A 20,099-nucleotide genomic window follows, 5' to 3' on the forward strand; every position below is an offset into this window, starting at 1 on the left:
CTCATAAAAGAAAAGCATGAAATACATCATCAGACCAAAGATAGTAAGATGAGACTTCAAACAAATCACTCCAAGATTGCAAAGGAGGGAACAATCGTACCTCCTTGGCAAAATACATAAAGGTTTTGTGAAAGGCGAGTTATCAGCAGTAGCCCGTGAAGGATGATTTGGAGGTGGTCAACAGCCAGTTGGGAAGAAATGTCTCCAGGCAGAAGGACTGGCATTACCACAGGCACAAGTTGGGGTGGGGTGGAGTGGAAGTGGGGGGCAGGGCTGGGGAGGGGATGGCCAGTAACAAGCTTGATTTTCTGATCGTTAGTCTTGTAGGTTACCTACAGTGAGAAATAAGAACTGATAGTTTGGGGGTGGGGGTGGACAAAGAATGAGAAAAGAGGGAGAGTCTAAAACTCAACTTGTAAACAGGAGGAGACAGTATACAAGCCTCTGGGCATCTAGAGCATGGCGGAGGGATCTAAGGGAAGGATGCCTAAGGAAAACTGAAGGCTCATTTCACCTACCTCATACTTTGGCCAAAGAAAAGGCCTAATCAAATATATTTGGACCTAGATTCTCTGTCTCTACTTGCCAATATAAAGAGCCAAAGAGAAGTAAGGTTCTTCTTGAAGACGTGTGTTATTCCCTGAAGAATCTTTTAGGAAAAGCAAACAGCCTGAGAAATATTTATTCATTAGATGTATTCTGGCAGCAGCCAGGAAAATCCAGAATGTACCAAGCACACGCACATGCACATAATACACTTGATTCTTGAAACACTTGTGATTTAACTGTTTTGTTATTAACTGTCATTAGGAAGTAGCTCTTACTTTCTCCAGTAAATATATTGTTAAAACTACCTAAGTTTATTTCGAATATTGCAAGACAGTGGAAGAGTCTGGGCTCAGAACATTCTTACAGAAAATGTTGATGGTTCAAACCAGTTTTACAGCTATAAGTAGGACAGGATTTTTTAAACTCCCTCATGTTTATTGCTATAAAGAAGGTAAGTACTCTCTAGTGTCTTGCTCAATTTGAGAACATCCTGGCTGCTGGTTCTTATAAGCTATATGGCACTCTTCTGAAATCTGGTGCTGATACATTCCACATGTGACCCCATTTACCCCTGGAGGAGAAACCTTCCTGCTGAATCAGATGGGTTTACAGAGGTGCACACATAACAAACAACCTATGTCTTTTTAAAACTGCTGATGCATCTATCCTTTGCCTTCTCACGGTGGGAAAGTATTCCTCTTACTCTAGATGGAAATCCATGCTTTGCCAATGAGAAGGATGGGTTGCCTGAGGCAGAATGACTTGAAATGTGAGAGCTTATGTCCATTAAAGTCATCATTACTTCCTGGCTTAATACAGGGTCTTCAGCCTCACTCCCACCTTGGCTCCCTGAACGGCAGATGGGTTCACTTAGGACAGCACATCATCCAAACCCAGCAGCCATGTTCCCCTTTGGTTCCCAATGTGCTGTGTGAACCCCAAAGCACACCGAAGGAGTTTATACAGCCAGGAACAGAGTCAAGGGGACCTTGGATAGCATATGGGTCAGGGTAGTAGATTGGGGTGCTGAATTCCTGTAGCAAACTATAACAGCAAAGTTCTTGCCATTTCTCAGTTCGGACCAAAGCTGACAACCTAAAAGTGGTCAGGTTTCATGTGAGCTTGAGACTCTGGGAGTCAAAACAGGAGGAGAAACAAGATCCTGCATATCATATGGGAGACTGCATCGGCGGGGCCAAATCAGCTGTGTTAGCTCGGCAATGTTCAGAGAGAAAAATTAAGAAATCTCTTCCTTACAGGTGATATCTCATGTGCTCCAGTTATGGACTGTGACACTGAAATTCTGGCAGCCTTTATCCAAAGACTAGTTCCTCTTAAACCATTATGCCTGACCCTGTATGGAGAGACATTAAGCACTATATATCTAATTTTGGCATTTTGTGTGATTTAACGAGTACAACCCCATCTGTCCCTTTTAAGCCTCCTAAATGTGTGTGTGTGTGTGTGTGTGTGTGTGTGTGTGCATGCGTGTGTGTGTGTGTGTGTGTGCGTGTGTTGGCGTGCTGTGTGTGAAAGGCAAGGCAGGGCGCTGCGTTGTCTATGTGCATCAGCATATCATTTCGAGAACAGCTCCCCCGTGTAGCTGAGAGACCTGGTTTCAGATGCCAACCGGAGCATCCTCAGGCTCATTAATAATGGACGAGCCTGACAGAAGCAGCCTCACTTACCTTTGTTTTCCACCGTAGACGAGGGGAGACATGGATCTCTCTGTTTTGCCAAATAACAACCATCCTGACAAATTCCTGCGGCTCGATGTGAAGTCTTTCATGAGGAACTCAGCTCTTCTTCAGGCCAGCCTGGTGAGGTTTCCAGGTGGGAATCACCCTGCCGCCCAGCACTGGCAAAACCTCGTGTACTCACAGGTAAAGTCCAGGACAGCATAAAGCCCCCAGGCGAGGATGAGTTCTTTCTCACTACCTATTATTTCCTTATTAGTGCAGGGAGGGTGGGGGGAAGGCTGTAGGGAACACGGTACAAGGTGGCTGCCCTTGCAATATAAAAAAGGTCTTTCTCTCTTCCTTAACGTAAGGAAACTCTCTGATCACTTTATAAAATATGTGAATTCCTGCAAACATTCATTTCCCGCCAAGCACTAGCTTTGCAGCCCGTCCTCATTTTATTGCCTAGTTTTCATTTTACTCCTTTCCTTCAGAATTTTTCAAACCACTTGTTACTTTTGCAAATAAGACTCTGGGGGGAAAATCTACCTCTCTCTTCTGGTGCATTCTAAGCCCAAAGCAGCAGCAGCAGCTTAAAAAGGGACTCAAACACAGCCTCTGAGACCACTGGGGAACTTGCTCTTGCCTTATTTAGGCTGGCTCCCTTTCATTTCTTGCAGAGAAGAGTCAGCATAACAATGGAAACCCAATGATTGAAGGAAAACAAAATAGAGGGAACTCTTCCCTTTTATTTTAGATACTCTTATTTTCTGCAGGTATCCATGTGGACAAGACATAACAATCAGACCTTCAAACCCAGTGCACACTTTATTTTTTCGCTTTCTTCTTTTGCACCTTCCTTCTTTTTGCTGACCAAAGGAGAGGAATAAAACTGTGATGAGTTCCATGTGCTGGAATAAACATAAAGGCCCTGACTGTTGGAAGGCTCAAGAAACAGGAATAATCTTTGTTTTAAGACGTGAGGGCTAATGGGGTTAAGGGTTAGTCAATTTAGAAACAGGAAGAAGCATTTCATTTCAGAACAGATGTGACTGACCTACAAACCCCTGCAAGTCATTAAGTCCTTTGGAGTGGTTCAAATTCCCTGAACAGAAATTTGTTTTCTTTTAAGAAACAGTTGCTACTCATGAGTCCTGGTGTAAAGTGACTCCTTTGTGGTGTGTTTGTGGGCTCCTCGGGACCTTTATCATGAGATCATTCAAAATCAAGTACACTCAAATGATTATGTAAGTGTTTCCTCCACCTATAAGGGTTTTAATTTATTTCCATCATAAGGCAGCCTGTTATGACAACTGACTTTTTAAAAAATTTTGCATCCTTCCCTTTTGGAATCCTCAAAACTCTTCCCCCCACCCATACACACCTTTTTGGTTATTGTTTTCGTGTTTTAAGTTAAACACAATAAATTCCTCCTCATTGTTTATGCCACGGAATAAAATGACTCAAAAATCAGTTCAGAAAACCTTGGCCCTCCTATGCTATGAAGTTTAGTAGAAGAAAACATATCCAATAAATTCCTTTGAGGTTGGAACGTATCAATCTAACATCTTTTGTTTGGTACTAGAGTTGACCTATTTCCTTCACGGGAATCTTCACAGTTTAAAGCTCTGTTGAATGTTGTTCCTAAACCTGAATGAAATGCATCCAATTTTTAAGGGGCATCTTTTTCAATAGGTAGGCCCTGATGAGTTGAAGCGGTTATTTAACAAAAAAACAAGGAGGTAAAAATCTGCTATGAATGTCTTTAGATATGTTATTGGTAATTTTTTTAATTGTTTCTTTAAGTTTATTTATTTATTCTTGAGAGAGAGACAGAGAGAGTGAGCAGGGGAGGAGCAGAGAGAGAGGAAGAGAGAGGAAAGCAGGCTCTGCACTGTCAGCGTGGAGCCTGATGTGGGGCTCGAACTCACAAACTGTGAGATCATGACCGGAGCAGAAACCAAGAGGCAGACACCTAACCAACAGAGCCACCAAGGCACCCCTGTTATTGGTAATTTTAAACTGCACATGAACTCGATTTAATTATCCTTTTATCCTAAAATAACGTTAAAATGACAGAATAAAGGCTAATTTACTATTGAAATAATGGGGTGAGGGGAAATAAATCTTACAAATTCAGTTAGCTGGGTAGCCATGACACAAATTAGGACTAACAATTATTTGTATTTACTACTTTAATTTGCAATATGTGAATAAATAGTTCTTCTCTCATTAGCTGTATTTTAAAAAATCCAGGAGTGATATATTTGTGGGATAAAATAAATACCTAAAATAAAGGACTTACTAAAGTTTTAAGTAGCTGTAGAGATACCTGGAAGAAGGCACAAAGTGTATCAGGTGCATTTGAGGCATTAAGGGTGCATAAGGTGGCCCTGTCAGAAGTTCTTAATTAAAAACCCTCAGTCTGCTGGGGAAGCATTAAACCAACAGGAAGAGCATCGAATAAAGAGGGTGGAAACCTGGTTTCTTGTCTCACATCCACAGTAAGCCACTTTAAGAGACATCTATTGTGGCTCTTACTTGGTTCATGCCTCAATATTTTCACTTGAAAAGCTAGAATAATATTAATTTTACATATTTGTTTTAAAATGAGAACAAGTAAAATAACATGAGGTAAAACAATTGAGAGGAAATATTTCCCATAAAAGTTTAAGAAATGTGTGTTGTTACTGTTTTTGTTGTTGTTGTTGTTGTTAGACAGCAGTCTGTTGTGTGTGTTGAAATTATCCTTTCATTAGACATTGCAAAACAGTAGATAATACTACTTGCATTTTTTTATTTATAGTGCGGATGGAGGGGTGTATGTGCGTGTGTGTAGATGGTTGTGTTAGGGAATATAGTCAATACATCTGTGAATCCATAACTCAAGCATCCACAATACATCTGTGAATCCATAACTCAAGATTTTTTACTCACACGAAATCTACACAGACTTCAGAGTTGTGTCAGCTTACTGCTGGGTCTCACACCACCCAGGTGCATGGTGTTTGGGATTCAGACTACATCACAAAATGTCAACGGACTTAACCTAGCAACAATTGCCTTCAAAATTAGTGGTAATTCAGCAGTTAAAACACAGATCTCATAATCCCGAATGTGAAGTTGAATTCGTAACCATATGCAGCATATTCTTATCCATCTCAAATCTTTTCTATAAAAATTCACATAACATTTTCAGGGGAAATTCTTTAAGCCATAATTACACATGAAAGCAATTGTGGGCATATAGAAAAGCAAGCACTCGTTGTCACGCATGCCTATAGTCCAGGACGCTGTGAATTCCATGCCAGGCAAATACACAGGTCATCCATGTTTGCAGGGAGAGAGTATGAGCATATATTTCTTGATTCAACTATATTTACTCCTTAAATTCTTTCAGTAGAGAAGCAAAGAAGCTTCACAATAAATTTCATCTCAGTGCAATGAACAAATTTTCGCCAAAATCTAATGTTTCTGGTTGTTAAAATAATTTGGGGCATGTATCTGATGAAGGCATGTGGAATTGTATTCTAAATATTTCTGCCAATCGCTTTATAGAACGAGGTAATGAAAGGAAAAGGGTGATTTTTTTTTTTAGTTTAAATGATAAAATATGTTTGGTTTCAGATAATGTAGTGCCCCCCTTTTTTTGATTAGGAGTCAGACTTCAGAGTCATTTCAGACTAATCTCTTTGTTTTATCTTTTCCTGGCTTCCATCACATCTTTTTCAGAACCCAAGAGCATTCCATGCTAAACTTGTGAGCTGGAGCAAAAGACCAAGGATACGAGGTTGCTCTTCCCTTGATTTCTAGGCAGTGTCATTTCCTGGGTTTATTTCCTAGTCATTTTCCCCGCTTTTTGTTACAGTCTTAAGAGCTATCTTTTCCCCTATCTTCTAATGTCTCTTCTATCTCAGTTTTTTGTTTTGTTTTGTTTTGCTTGTTTGCATACTATAATTGTACTTCTTAACGATCTGTCTCTGGACAGGTCCCTGAACTCTGTTTTGCCTTCTCTAAAAATGTCTCTATTCCTAATCCTCCAATTAGCGTTCTGAAAAGAATGCCCTGCATATGCATTAGACTCCCATTTTTAAGCATATATTTGGGGAAGAGCCTTTGAGGCTCTTAAATTATTATCTAGGAAGTAGATTGACGGGCACCGCTCAGTTGTTCAGGGATTTACTTGCAAATATCAGAACATGATTTATCAAGTTATGCTAAATTTATGCAGCTCACAAAATCTCCAGTGGGGTCTGGAATTTAGCCTTGGATGGTGTGCTGCCAGAAACAACACCTAAGCTGTCTCATCATACTGCTCTCAGATCAGACCCAAATGCCTCTTGCACTAAAGCTTTTATTAAGGACGCCCTGAGTATTACAATAGCATGTGTGGGAGGTTGGGTGGAGGAGAAGGCAGGAAACAAGTTTCAAGAAAGGCCTGTGTCAGACAACAAAGGTTTGGTAATTGTTGTCTGAGATTTTAAATTTTATCCTGAAAATTTTGAGGGGTTGGTGAAAACTTATTCTAGCAATTTGGGAAACAGAATTACTGGGGTCACTGGGGAGCTGATTTTGTTTGTATACCCACAAGTAATAGATAAAAAAAATGCCTTGTTTGCAAGGCATTTATGATTATGAAAGGGACTTCGTTGTATGTACAGATTAAATTGGGGAAAAATGGAAATCTTTATAATCTTGATTCTCCTAATCCATAAACATGGTATATCTTTTTATTTATTCAGTTCTTCATATGGCCCTTCAATGATATCTTATAATTCTCCACATAGAAGTTTTCATAAAGTTTGTTAGGTGTATATCTAAATATTTATAGCACCATTGCTTTTAGACTAGAACCTTTTAAATCATGTTTCATAATAAAGTGTTACTCATGCATGCCATTGATTTTTATAGATTATGTAATTGTTATATATTAATCTTAAATCCAGGAATAGTGTTAAATCTCTTTTATTTTGACTGTAAACATCCCTACAGCTAATCATGCTATATGCTATTTTGTTTTATTTAAAACCCTATTCCTTTTATTTATTTTTCTGTTCTTCTTGTATTGCTTAGGGCTTCCACTGAAATAATATGTGAATGTTTGTGATTACTGACATCCTCATATTAATTCTGAAACTAAAACAAATGTTTCTAATATTGCAGCCATTTGGTAAACTATGCCCTGGAAGTTTTATGTAGATTCTCTTAATTAATTTTTAAAGATCCCCTACTATTCCCAGGTGGTTAGGAAAGTTTGCTTTAAAGACATTTGAATGTTTTCAAAATCTTTTTCAGAATCTGTTGTAAAATTCTGCATTTTTTTTCCTGTTAATGTGATGAGTTACATTCATCTTCTAATTTTAAATCACCCTCCAGGTAAAAATTATTTCCTGATATAAATCTTATTCTGGTATGTATAATTTATATGTATTGTAGGATGCTTTTTAGCAATAGCTTATTCATGGCTTTTGCATTGTGCTTATAAGAGAAATTGTCCTATAATTAAATTACCTTTTCTTTTACTTACTGCCTTTGTCTGGAGTTTATACCAAGCTTTCATAAAGTGAATTGGGAGTATTCCTTGTTTTCTTATTTTCTGGAAGTGTTTGACAAAATATAAATGATCTGTTTCAGGGATATCCAGTAGAATTTGACTGCAATATTCTCTTGGCCTGATAATTTTCAGTTCGGGGTAGATGTTAAGTTATTGATTCAATTAATCAAATTATCACAGGTTTATTATCATTTTCTATTTTTTCTTTGCTTAAAATTTTTTCAAGGTTTATTTATTTTTGAAAGACAGAGAAAGAGACAGAGTGCAAGCGGGGTAGGGACAGAGAGAGAGGGAGACACAGAATCCAAAGCAGGCTCCAGGCTCTGGGCTGTCAGCACAGAGTCCAACACGGGGTTCAAACTCATGAACCATGAGATCATGCCATGAGCTTAAGTCAGATGCTTAACAGACTGAGCCACCCAAGCCCCCCTATTTTTTTTCTTAATTAAGTTTGATAAGTTATATTATGATGGAAACTGCCCAGTTGCATATAAAGTTTTTAAGTTGCTCATATTATTCTCCTATTACATTTATTAATCTCTGCTACATCTCTTTCATTGTTTCTTTTACATTTCTAACACTGGATTTGTGTCTTTTTATTTTTCCTGAGCTGTATTGCCAGAGATATTTTAATCTGTTTAGCCTCTCCAAAGAAATAGTTTTCAACATTGTTCATCTTCTCTAATATATTTGTTTTCTAATTTGTAATATTTACTGATTTCTACTATGTTTTTTATTTGTTTAAATTGCAGTTAACATACAATGTAATATATCTACTTCTATCTTTATTGTTTCTTATTACCTCATTTTCTCATTCTGCCTTTATAATGCAAGAAAATATTTTTGTAATACTCCCTCAAAATACCATTTCAACTCCACCCAACAATTTTACAAATGTAGCATTTTCCATTTTAATTCTATTCTAAATTTTTAATTTCCATTATTTCTTTGAAGTGTGTGTTTTAGTTTTCTACAAAACGTGGTACGTTAACTTTTTGATATAAATATACAAATTTCTAACTAAGTTGACTTTGTTCAAACAGCACAATCCATATAATACTGAGTCTTTGAAATTTGTTTTAAAGTCTAGTACATTATCAACTTTTGTAAATATCCAGTGTATATTTTAAAATTAATGTATTCAGTTGTTCAATGAAGATGTCAGTATATGTGACTTGATCAAACTCGGTTTTATTGCTCAAATCCTTTATCTTTAGTAATTGTTTTGTCTGCTTGATAAAAATTCTCTGCATAAATTTCTCCTTGTAATTATGTCAAGTTTTGCTTTATAAACTTTGATACTATTTTATTAGATACATACAAGTTTAGAATTGTTATATTTTACTGATAATATCTGTCTTTATTCACTTTCTAGCAATTCTCTGTAACTAACAAAGTCTTTTATTTTAATACCTATTTTGTCTGCTAAATATATATTTTCTTAGTGGTTAGTCAGGCTAAGTTATGTTATGGAAACAAATTTTAGTGAGTTAACACAATAAAATGTATCTCTCACTTCATCCGATGTGGGTGATGTAGATGTCCTAAAGGCCTGGCTTCCAAGTGGAATCCAGACTGTTCCTTGTAGAGGGTTTACTATATCAGAATCTCCATAGGTCTGAACATTGGAAAGAGAGTAACCCAGGAATCTTTCAAGGGATTTTAGTGGTCAACCATGTGTTGTTATTCATATGTCCTTGCCGTTGTATGCCCTTAAGAAGAAATGGATTTGCTAGTTAGGCTTTGCCACAGTTTATCATTCTGTCAAATATATTTACATACTATATATATATATATATATATATATATATATATATATAGTGTGTGTGTGTATATATACAGTATATATATATATATAGTGCATATACATATATAAATACACTTATATGTTAAACATATTTACATAACATATATTGTATATGTACACAATATATAAATAACACACATATATATATAAACTCTCCCTTTCTGAATGGGAAAAATTAAAGACACAGCCATCACTATTCCAAAGTAATTCTGAGATCCCATGGGAGTAGTTTGCATGGCCTCCTTCTTTGAGGATATGGAAGATTGATTAGGACATGATTCTGCTTTTTAGAAGGATTTCTGATGCACTGTTCTCTATAGTCCTTGATTACACTCTTTAGGAAGCATCTCCTTGTTCACTTTTCTCTTTTGCCACATCAGAAGTAGACCCTGCTTCAAGGATAGACTTCAAAGTTTACTCCTACTCAAGGACATTTAGAAATCTAGGATTATTGTCATTGTTTTCTTTTGTTTTGTTTTAATTTTAAACATTTAAAAGCTTTTAGGTGTAGGCTTGTGATTTCTTTGGTAATACATTCTTTACAGAATTTAGGAAGCTATTTATTAATGTATCTTACCTAACATAACTGACTACTTGCAGTCACTTTTATATGTCAGTAAACACACCTACGTTCTTTGCAGACATAGCTCTCAAATAGGCTGTAATGCCTTGCTTTTCTGCCTCCATTTCTGCATTTTTAGAGTCAGTGACAACCGCATAGAAGCTCTCAGGGATAACAGTTATGAAAGCACAGCCTAGCATGATCTTTATCTTGAGTCATTTTATTCAGTTGAGAAATTTCAATAGGTATTTTTTGCTCAATGCTTTTTAAAAAAAAATAATTCTGTGTTTTAGTATTGAGATCTACAAACAGACTTTCAACAATAGAAGGCATCACATTTCTAGATTCCTAGATTCCTCTCTACTTTCTTTCATCTTTCCAACTGTGCAGCTTTCTCTAATCTCATCTCTTTCTTGTAGCACATTAATGCTATGATTATTGTAATGTCATTATATGTACATGAATTCTCTGATTATTTCACAAGTATCTCTCGTAGAGCTAGAGGTGATTAGATTCCAAATTACAACAAATGACATTTATGCAAAAATTTTTTTTCCTATAGGATATGAGTAACCATCATTCCAGCTTCTGATGTTTCTCTCAGCCCTTTCCACTTTTTGGCTGCAAGTCCATGCCACATGTTTGTGGAATTTCAAGATCTACTACTTTATTAGGGAGGATAGACTAGGCTGTGCTAACACATAACCCCACAAAATACCAGTAACTAAAAAGAATGTTCATACTTACGAGAAGCCTAAAAAAGGGCAGGTGGATTTTAGAGGCAGCTCTTTTTCAAGCAATAACCCATGGCCTCAAGTTCTTTCATCCTGTAGTTCTGCCATCACAGAACCCTTACTTAACAGTGACACAAAAATGGAAAATGAGCCAAAAATCTTGTGGAAGATTTCAAGGGCCAGGCTTGGAGGTGGTTTAGCTGGCCCCAATTTAACTTCAGGCCAGACTGGGAAAGACAATCATCCATCCTTGATGCTTAGGAGAAGAGGATAAAATTCATAGGCATTTAACCAGTCACCACAATACATAGCTCCCATTCTTCTTTATTTGCCAGTATATCTTTTCACATTCTTTCACTCTCATTTTTGAGTCCTTATATTTTAGGTACTCCTCTTATAAGTATTACATAATTTCATTTAATTTTAAAAATCTGACCTGACAATCTCTGTCTTTAAATAAAGAATTTAGTCTATTTACATTTAACATCATTATTTCTAAAATTGTTCTATTTTGCTGAAGTTCCCCCATTCTTGGTTTCAATTTTATTGTCTTATTATCAAGTTTCCTTTATCTTTTTTTCTATTGCTGTACTGATTTAGAAACTATGGATTCTTTCTCTATTTTTTACTAATATTTCTATCCTCTCACTAACCTGATTTCTTAAAATGTTCTAATAAAAAATATTTGTGTTAAATTTTACTGTCAAGTGACTTAGTTATCCCTTATTCAAAAACTCACAAATTAGGGGTGCCTGGGTGGGTCAGTTGGTTGAGCATCCTGCTCTTGATTTCAGCACAGATCATGATCCCAGAGTTTTGGGATCAAGGCCTGCACTGGGCTTTGCAATGAGTGTGGAACCTACTTAAGACTCTCTCTCTCTCCCCCTCTCTCCATCTCTCTCTTCCACTCCCTCTACCCCTTTCCCCCACTCATGCTATTGCTCTCTTTCTAAAATAAAAAAAAATTAAAATAAATTAAAAATTGTTTAAATTCCCAAATTGGTGATTATTATCTCTGTTTTTCCATAAAATCAATACTTACTTAGATATATAGAGAGAGATATAGATAGACATCAATATTTTTTCCGTATTCCTTTTTGTTTTGTTTTGTTTTGTTTTGTTCGGCATTTCTTCTTAATTTTTCCTTTTATTATCAAGTTTCTTCTTTCTGGAGTACAGTTTTTTTAGAGGCTCTTTCTTTATTGGTCTATTAATTGTATACTCTCAGTTTTTGTTTGTCTCAACGTGCACTCTATTTCACTAATTTTACTGATTGATAGTTTACTTATATATAAATGTTGTAAATAATGATTTAAGTGTATAAAAGATAAATGGACAAAGTAATGGTGATACGGAAAAGTCCAGGTAAGCTTTGAAATGTTACTTTCCTTGAATATTTTAAAATACAAATTATTGTAGAGTCCATATGGCTAAAATAATAGAATTACTGTTGAATTTTCCTTTGGTAAATATAATCTAGTGGGGTCGAGAGTTAGAATCAAATACATGCTTTTTTTCCCCTTAGGCTATTTGAGAAAAATTATCAAAATGTGAATGGACCTCAACCATCATTAGTATTTTTTATATTGCTATCATATTCTTAGTAAAGAATATTCTATTATATATCTTAGTAAAAATATTCTATTAGTTTTCTCTTCACATGCCTTCAGACATGAAATTGTCATGCAACAGAAAAATAAATGGCACCATGTATTAAGATAAACCCCAGACTTCCAAGAATATGGTTTAGAATTAAGGGTTTGCCTGTTCTTTTTACACTATAAGTCTGATTAATTTTTATCTTGTGCCTATTAGTTTTTCAGGGTCTTTATATACTGTAATAGAGTCTGTTATTTTTTCCTGGCCCCCCAAACTGTATTTTCCTCATTTACAGAGCTTTCTTATTTAAGAAGTTCAAAGAATAGTCTAGTAGGCAAGAGAACTGACAAAGCAAATTTGTCAGTGTCCAAAGAATTATCCCTCTCAAAAATGATCAAAGATATCTATCCTCGAAAAAAACAAAAAAGCCTTGAGTCAGAATTATGCGAAGCTGAAATGATCTAAATTTCATATCGAATTGTTTTCATACCAAATTCAGAAACATGTTTTATGAGGTCATCCATCTTAAAGACAAATGCTAAGTCAAGATGATGTATTATTTCATTGCAAATTTCAGTATTGTAGACTATAAATTGATTTTCAGACCAACAACATAATAAATTCAGAGAAGATCTCCAAGTTGACCGCTAAGCATGTCAAAAATGTATGGGTTAAGAAAATTAGGGAAATGTAAGGCTGAAGAGAATGTGAATGGTTTTACCTAGATGATTTTTTTTTTGGCTTATCAGCCATTTCAGAAGGAAACTGTATGTAAAATTAGTTTACAATTTAGCTTACATAAATACATATTCAATGTGACCTATATACCCCAATATATGCTGAGGAATCAGTATAATGGTGATAATAAAGATGACTAAGAGGAATATCAATTGCTATTGAACTTGTTTAGGAAGTCTGAAATATGTGAAACACATGCATTAAAAATTTGCTGTAAATTAGTGAAATGTGTCACTAGCTTTTAAGGGTTAACCCTAAGTTTTCTGAAAATTAACTTATGTGAAATTCCTCTCCCTTGAAGCCCCATGATAACTGAGGCATTACTCTATAAGCTTTTGTTTCTTCTCAACTTTATTTAACCAATGAACAAATTTTAATGGAAATATTTTCTACCTCCATGATACTTTTGTAGCCATAAGAAGAAAGAAAGAAAAAAAAAGCAAAATACAAACCTGAGGGCCAGATCAGACACAAAAACACAACTGGCCTCCACTGTTAAACTTGGGACACTGGTTGTCCTTGGGCAGGGGAAGGGCAAGGCAGAGTGAGGTGTGCTGGTAGGTGCTCTGTTTCTTGGTAGCGTCTTGGGTTTATTTGGTTTGTGAAAATTTATCGAGCTATACATTTATGATATGTGCGATTTTCTATTGTATATTTTGCTTCAATAAAGAAAGATTTAAAAAATCTGAAAGTCAATATTAGAGCCATCTAATAGCCACCTGGTCTGTACACATATAAAGGAATATGATGCTGTCTGTCCTCCAAACTGCCTGAAATAGGAGTCCCAAGAGAGTTTTTGTAAAAGCCAAGGCACATCCATAAAATGTTTGTAATCTTCACTTTGCTGGATTAATCCAGCAATGCTAAATATTATTTTTATCGGTTGTGGAATGCACAAATAGAAAGAAGTAAAATGTTATTAAATCTCAGTGCAAGTGAGCTGGAAAAGAAATTGGCTTTGTTCAGAATTCTGCGATCGGAATTAAAGGACAGCGTTCTTTCTCTGTAGTGATAAAATAGCATTTTAATGAATGATTACTAAAGCTGAGGAAGATGACATGCAAAGAAAAAACTCAGTTAAGGACAGGATTCTAGGTCAGACCAGATCCTAGAATCGTTTCCTCGTTCATTGTCCTAATCTGTTGGGGTTCCAGGCAGAATCAGCAAATTTTCAGGGGCGGTTATGTCACGTTTCATCCTCTGCCATCAGTGAGTGGCCCATTGGTAAGAGGAGACTTGTCTCTGTGCCTCCTAACAGAGAGAGAAGAAGACTATCACTGCTCAGCGAATGAGAGGACCCAGTGCACAGCGTGCTGTTGCTACGGATCATCCCCCACCATCCCTGTCCTCTGTTCTGAAGAATAACCCACTGTACGGTGACATAAGTTTGGAGGAAGCTATGGAAGAAAGAAAAAAGAACCCCTCATGGACCGTTGAAGAGTATGACAGGCATTCCCTGCACACAAACCTTTCTGGACATCTGAAGGTACTCAAAGCAAAGAATCACCTTCTTCAGTTGCTGAAGAAGATCAGTTGAAGTTTCCTTTTTTAAAAATGGATATAAGGGTGCTTGGGTGGCTCAGTCGGGTAAGCATCTGACTTCTGCTCAGGTCATGATCTCACAGTTCATGAGTTTGAGCCCCACATCGGGCTCTCTGCTGACAGCTCAGAGCCGGGAGCCTGCTTCAGATCTGTCTCCATTTCTCTCTGTCCCTCCCCTACTCATGCTCTGTCAGTCTCTCTCTCTCTCTCAAAAATAAATAAACATTAAAAAAAATTTTTAAATGGGTGTTTAGGTGACCACCCCTTTTCACTAGACCCAAATGTCCAGATGTCAGATCATTGTGGCATCTGGCATCCTTTTCTCTGTCCTAGTCAGTACATGTTTATTGATTTGTTCTGAGTTTTACAGTGTCAGCAATTTCTGGCATCTGTATAGTGTAGAGAGGAGGAAATGATGTGATACAGAAAGGTTTACCTAGAAGGTAAAAGGTTTTTCATTAATTTGGCAGATTATGTATGTTTTCCCCTGGTTTTATGACCATTTATTTCATGAATACTTAAGAATTCCCTATTCTGCATTTATTCAAAAATATTTATTAAATTCTCCGTCTTAGGCACTGTGCAAGGCAGTTCTCATCAAAGGTCATCTTATTCCAAGCCCACTCAATGATTTAAGATTGCAGATTTACATTTTGGACATTTTCCTGTGTCTCAGTAACAAAACAAAACAAAAACATTTCAACACAGGAAAAGTATGCAATGAACTCATTCACCCAGCCTAAACCCAGCTTCAGTTTTTCTTTTCCCACCGCCCACCCGCACTCCCACCCCAACCCCACTGGTGGTGTCCTCTGTCACATGTATAGAAGATCTAGACATACCTGAACATCAGGGAGGGTGGCCCTGTATTTTTTACTAGATTCCTCCTCAGCCTCGGTTTGCCCTAGGGTCAGGGACGCCTGACATTTTCCATACACCCTTCACGTAACAAGGTGTATCTGCTCTGAGCCCCGTAACTTAAGCACCTGAAGATTTCTTTCTGTTGAAAAGGGGATAGCATTGTGTCCCCTTAAAATCTTACACTTAAAAATCTCCTATGTGCACTCTTGAAATATCTTCTTGTCCAGAGACTTTGAGGTTTTTTAATCTCCTAATAGATTTGATGTATCTACTTAATCTAGCCTTTTTTTCCAGGGAAGTTTCCATAACAGACACTCCCCCCTAGCAACAGTAATCTTGTGTTTTGTTTTGTTTTGTTTTGTTTTTATCAGGAGTCTGAAGATCAGGACCTCTAAGAAGTCACTTTCTTTTTTTCTTTTTCTTTTTTTTTATTAAGTTTTTATTTTAATTCCAGTGTAGTTAAAATACAGTGTTATATTGGTTTCAGTTGTACGATATAGTGATTCAACAGTTCCATACATCACCCAGTGCTCATGATGAAAATTGCACTCCTTAATCCCCATCACTTGTCTCACCCAACCCAATCCCCCTCTCCTCTCCCCTCTGGTGACCATCAGTTTGTTCTCTATACTTGAGTCTGTTTCTTGGTTTCTCTCTCTCTCTCTCTGTCTCTCTCTCTCTCTCTCTGTCTCTCTCTCTCTCTTCTCTCTCTTGTTCCTTTCCTTGTTTGTTTTGTTTCTTAAATACCACATGAGTAGAATCATATGGTATTTGTCTTTCTCTGACTGACATACTTCCCTTAGCATAATACTGTCTAGCTCCATCCATGTTTTTGCAAATGGCAGGTTACATTCTTTTCTATGGCTGAATACCATCCCATTGTGTGTGTGTGTGTGTGTGTGTATGTGTATGTGTATGTGTGTATATATATATATATATATATATATATATATGTACACCATATCTTTATTCATTCATCTATCGATGGATAACTGGGCTGCTTAAGAAGTCACTTTCTACAATTAGGAAAAAATGTATTGTTTTATTTTGCAAGCATTTCTTGACTGTATGCTAGAGCTTCTTCTCCACTCCATGTTGTTCACATGAATGGCAAAGGGACTATAAAGATGAGTATTCCTGTCCCTGTTGTCAGATAGTTAATCTAACTGATCAAAGTAACAAACCATAATTATAAAACAAGATAGAGGAAGAGGATAGTGTTTGTAATAATAGTAGAAAGTGCTATGCAGATTCAAACGAGGACAAAACCACACTGGATCATAAAAAGTCTTCATGAGAAAGTCAATTTATGCTGGACTTGAAGAATGAGTAGAATTCCAAAAGATATGGAGAGTTTGCATGAGTGGGGAAGCTCTTCTGTCAGGAGTAGCAAGAAAAAAGGCACAAAAAAAGAAAGTGAGAGCGTTTGTGAGAACAGCAAATAGTCCAGTGTTGCTGGCACTGTAGTGTAAGTAATAGAATAGCTCTCAAAACCACTAAACAGAAAAGTTCGAATGTACGGCTGAGGAGATTGAACATCATTGACAATGAGGAATAATGTTTCTGTTGGAAAATTCCATGAGTTATGTTTAGGAGGATCCAATGTAAATATGATAGGTGTATTGCTACACTAAAACCAGAGTCAGTCCCCTCCCTAACCATCCTCCACGTATACAGTTACCTCAGAGCTTTTACAGACCTCATGATACTATTTTTCAGCACTTTTTTAATATGAGAGGGGTGGGGCATGGGTGAAGGGCAGAGGAAGAGAGAGAAGGAGAATCCCAAGAAGGCTCCATGCTCAGTGCAGACCCAATGTAGGGCTCAATCCCAAGACCTTGGCATCATGACCTGAGCTGAAATCAAGAGTCAGACATTCAACTGACTGAGCCACCCAGGTGCCCCAAGCACTAAGTTTTTAAAGAGATGTTTCTGGAAGTCATGACGTTTGTTCTCATTAGAATTTCTTTCTATACCTCATGAATTCAACTTCTTCATCGCCATCCTCATCCATAGCTCATAACTAGCAGAAAGAGCCCCTAACGTATGTTCTGAAACTTTTCCACCTCTTACAGGCTATAAAATTCCAAGTGCCTTTGGTCAGTCCCATTTTTCTAAAATACTAAGAGTTTTATCAGTAAGAAAGGAGAAAAGAAACCCCATATTTAGTTACCAGAGCAAACTACAAGCAGAATGTAAGAGAGGATTTCGACAAGGATTTCAAGATCATCTATCCTTCTGCACAGTTCATCCAAATTTTATTTTAATATTTTAGCTTTTCTAAGAGCAGGACATTGAAACTAGTAGCAATGTGGTCGAAGAATGGTATTGCCATCACCAGTATCCACCCACCTCCCTGTACGTGAGCCATTCCTCTCCTGGCAGCGCTAGCCTAAAGGTAAGTCATCGACCCCTGAGGCTAGAGAGGCAGAGAGGGTGAGCAGGCCTGCCGGCCGTTAGCCACTGATGATGAGAAATAATGATGTTATTCAGGGAAGCCTAGCCTCTCTTACTGCAACCATGACCCTTAAGCTTCACCCAGGGCAATAGGACTATTGGCCTTCAAACCTCTGAGAGTATCTTGTTCTATAGTATCAAGTGGTCTGTAATGCTGACTGATCGCTGATTGATCCTAGTCTCCTCTGTAATTTTTTTTTTTTTTTTTTTTTTAGGAAAATCCTAATGACCTACGGTTTTGGTTGGGAGACATGTACACGCCCGGTTTTGACACCTTACTGAAAAAGGAAGAGGAACAAGAAAAGCATTCGAAATATTGTCGTATAGGTCTGATTTTGCTCCTTGTTGCCTGCATCTTGGTTTTCATAGTGACCGTCTGCATGTTTTTCACCTAAAGAAACTGCCGTAGACACAGACACTTGAAAGTTCTTAAGAATCTTTCTAAATAAACATTCGCAGAAAAACTGGTTCAAGTAGTATGAATGTACGGTTGAATGTACAGCTCAATGTAATTGTCTCGTAGAACACAAATGTTGCTGGAGATAAGCTGGCTTTCTCTCCTTTGTTCTACGAACTTTGTAAGAATTCCAGAATGGCTTTTTTCCTTTGGGAGGCAGGACTTCTGGGGATCACCGAAGAGTCACCATATACAACCAAAAGTTAACAGTCAGAATAGAGAACGAAACCGCACCAATAATTGCCAGCAGCCTTGTCTTACCTCCTTGCCACCCCCACCCTCCTTTCCTCCCTAAGACAGCTGAGCAAATCAGGGGCACCTGGGTGGCTCAGCCGGTTTAGTGCCTGACTTCCGCTCAGGTCATGACCTGGCAGTTCCTGAGCTTGAGTCCCCCGTGGTTGGGTGAGTAGCTCGCCAGGGGAGCCCCATTTCTTCCTCTCTCTCTGCCTCTCCTGGGAGTCTTTCTCTGTCTCTCTCTGTCCCTCACTCACGTGTGCCCCTCTCTCTCTCAAAGGAAGGGAGGAAGGAAGTTGAGCAAATCATTTTTTGGCTGCCAGATATACAGGTTAAAAACTTGTGGTTGTGCTATCTATTGCGTTGGATTCAAGCTGCTTTATTTCGTTTTGTTCCTATTTAAGCCAGAAAAAAAGGGGTGGTGGAGGGGCTTGACTCAAACGTGTTCTTATTTTCCCAGGATTCCTTTTTAATGCCTCAGTTTGATGTCGCACTGTCAGTACACCTAAACTTGAACAGGCCATAGTTATAGAATTAATTACATTTCTTTAGTTTTTTTTAACGTCTACTTACTTGTAAGAGACGGAGTACAAGTGGGGGAGGGGCAGAGAGAGAGGGAGACCCAGAATCCGAAGCAGGTTCCAGGCTCTGAGTTGACGGCACTGAGCCCAATGCCGGGTTTGAACCCACCAGCTGTGAGATCATGACCTGAGCCGAAGTTGGATGCTTAGCCCGCTGAGCCACCCAGGCACCCCAAAATTAATTACCTTTCCAGCCAATCTTGCTTACTAATTGATCCGCACTGGCTAGTGTGACCCCTGGTGGCTCTCAGTGAGTATGTATCACCAGCCATGGCCTCAGAGGAAGGCCCTCGAAAAGCAGAGGAAATACAGGCAAGAGAATGGGATCTGAATCCTGTCTTCTGCTAACTGTGGGACCCTGGGCAAGTTATTGTCTCTGAGAAAGGATAAGAATCAGCTCCCCCATGGGGCTTGCCTAAGGACTAAACAGGAGCCAGATAAGAACAATACTTGGGTCCTAGTAAGTAGTTGCATAGTTAAAGACAATTGTTGCAACTAGTATGTGCTAGTTTATCGGTACCCTGAGGTACCTGACATTGCCTACAGATAACCAGGGACATGATTCTGGCCACAGATAGAGAATCAAGCCACCTCCCTTATCTTTTTCCTAGAACACTGGACCCTCCGTCACGCGCCCACTCCTTTCTCTTCTTTCAGGACTACCCCCGCTCCCACCCCGACACTGTTTAGTGCATAAAACAGAAAAGGGACCTTTTCCTCTTCCCATTCATCAGCTTTTGCCCTT

At 37.8% G+C, this 20,099-nt stretch overlaps 1 protein-coding gene across 1 annotated transcript; it reads left to right on the forward strand.

Moving 5' to 3' along the window:
- The first annotated feature begins 396 nt into the window (after positions 1 to 396).
- On the forward strand, positions 397 to 19,324 carry MINAR2 (membrane integral NOTCH2 associated receptor 2). The gene is made up of 3 exons (XM_003980737.3): positions 397 to 2,432; positions 14,481 to 14,708; positions 18,298 to 19,324. Exons 1-3 carry the CDS (start codon positions 2,268 to 2,270, stop codon positions 18,475 to 18,477), a joined length of 573 nt encoding a protein of 190 aa, XP_003980786.2. The 5' UTR covers positions 397 to 2,267; the 3' UTR covers positions 18,478 to 19,324.
- The last annotated feature ends 775 nt before the right edge of the window (positions 19,325 to 20,099 follow it).

Source organism: Felis catus, chromosome A1 (genome assembly GCF_018350175.1).
Source record: "Felis catus isolate Fca126 chromosome A1, F.catus_Fca126_mat1.0, whole genome shotgun sequence".
In the NCBI taxonomy this organism is placed as follows: domain Eukaryota; kingdom Metazoa; phylum Chordata; class Mammalia; order Carnivora; family Felidae; genus Felis; species Felis catus.